This window comes from Hipposideros armiger, unplaced genomic scaffold (assembly GCF_001890085.2).
Source record: "Hipposideros armiger isolate ML-2016 unplaced genomic scaffold, ASM189008v1 scaffold_293, whole genome shotgun sequence".
Taxonomy (NCBI): domain Eukaryota; kingdom Metazoa; phylum Chordata; class Mammalia; order Chiroptera; family Hipposideridae; genus Hipposideros; species Hipposideros armiger.
In genome coordinates, this window is record NW_017731643.1 from 1,846,526 (window position 1) to 1,848,520 (window position 1,995).

General features: G+C 31.0%; 1 protein-coding gene across 3 annotated transcripts in view; it reads right to left on the minus strand.

Annotated features, from left to right (window-relative positions):
- Nucleotides 1-1,995, minus strand: part of CNST (consortin, connexin sorting protein) — an 84,337-nt gene that overhangs the window by 21,686 nt on the left and 60,656 nt on the right. For all 3 annotated transcript variants that reach the window (XM_019659047.1, XM_019659044.1, XM_019659045.1), the window contains exons 7-8: nucleotides 1,195-1,216; nucleotides 927-1,023 (exon numbers count right to left, since the gene is read on the minus strand). In XM_019659047.1, the coding sequence (XP_019514592.1) occupies nucleotides 927-1,023; nucleotides 1,195-1,216 (119 nt within the window). The remainder of the gene's footprint in view (nucleotides 1-926; nucleotides 1,024-1,194; nucleotides 1,217-1,995) is intronic.

The following is a 1,995-nucleotide window of genomic DNA, read 5'->3' on the forward strand; positions in this document are numbered from 1 at the left end:
AAATGACCAGAAAAAGACAGATGGGAAGAATAGAATATATAATAGTAAGGATTGACCTACGGCAATATCTTAAATTTGACTCATAAGAATAAAGGGGATAAAGTGAGAGTTGGAGGAAAAAGGACTTTATAAAGAGAAAAAGGAGAATTAAACTGCAGGCATCACCATCATCATCTTATCTCTCAGGCAACTCAGTCAAAACACTGGATGCTGCCTGTCTAATATCGGGAACATAAAGCCCAGGAATATAAATTACTACTAAAACAACACATCGGGAAAAATAAACACCCTAAAATGTATTTATTTATCTTTATTGTCTAAAATTTTTATAATGAACACACATTACTAATGTGAAATGAGGTTTCTAAAAATCTTTAACTTTTGACACAAGATACAAAGTGGTATAAAATATATCAGGAATGCTTTGGTAACTTATACATGCAAATTAAAGTACACCATGTTAGTCAACAGAAAAGGGAAGAAAATAAATTGCTATACATAAATTATCAAGATATAGAGCTTCTAAATATCTAGATATACAGAACAAATTTCTGGTAAAGTCCATACAATAATCGTTGGTTTTTAAACAGGAAAAGATGTCTGAATACACCGAAACCAAGCCTATTTCAGAGTATTTTTGTACAGTTTTGTCATATTGTGTTAGATACATACAACCACCTGATGAAAACAAAGAAACAATTTTATGTTTTTATAAGAATTTAGATTTTATAATTTCTACTACTGGATATCTAAAAACAGTTACAAAATATTTAAAAAAATGTCGCTTTGCTCTTTTTCTAGGAAAGGTATATGCCAAAACAAAAAGTAAATACAAAAAATTCCTTCACAGAAATTCAAGTGTAACACTTATAAACCAGTACAAGAGGCAGGTATCGCTTACATTCCTCTCTAACTTCAAAACATACCCAGAGCTTTGTCTGTGACTCCACTTTCCTTCAGCTCTTCAGACGCTATTAACTGCGTAAAACATTTCCTCCCCAGGGATTTTTCTACAGCTGCTATCTAAAAAGTTAAAAACAAAAAACAAACAAACACTTTTGGGGAAACTATTATATTAAGTTAGAAAACTGAAAATAATTTGAGAAAGGTTTATTTTCTAAAAGATTCCATGATAGAGACATATGACATTTAACATTTTTCCTGTAAATACTTTCAAAGATACAATACTCTTACCTTACGTTTGGATAAAAGAGGCCTGTAGAAAAAAAGAGAGCAAAAAAGAATTAAAAAAAAAGATTACAGCAGCAATATGCTTCCAAACAAATGCCACCGAAAAAAGACTGCAAAAAAAATATTATAGCTTCTCTGGATTCTAATATTAGCACAGAACATTTCCCCCGCTGAAACATTACCACTGGTTCACATAGTTCAAAGGGCAGCTATATCATGTGTTAATCTCCTTAGATAGCCAACTACTACTGAAAACTCCCAGTAAACTTACAAATGCTGAGATCCAGAAAAAAAGATAAAAAAGCGTTAACCTTTTGCTAATAATGTATTTAAAGAATATTTCACACACATAAATATTTAAAATTTTGGTTTGTAATTATAAACTAAAATAGATTATGGCAGAAGATAGTTTTTATTGGCATTATTCATGGAAACAGGTAACAAAAAAGTTATTTTAAAATATATTTTAGGAAATACCCACTTTAACAGAATGCATATATCCACCAAAAGGCACACACAAAAATGTTCGCAGCCATTTTATTTATAATATTCAGAAACCAGAAACAATCCAAATGTCTATTCACAATAGAATGAATAAATAAATTGCTACACAGTCACATCAGGAATCCACACAGGAATAAAACAGCAAATTACCATTACACACAACAGCATTTAACAGACATAATGATGGGCAAGAGAAGCTAGATACAGAAATCTACATTCTGTGTGATTACATTTATGTGAAATGACAGAAGAGATGAATATATACTGTCACGGAACTCCGATAGTGGTTACTTTGGGGTG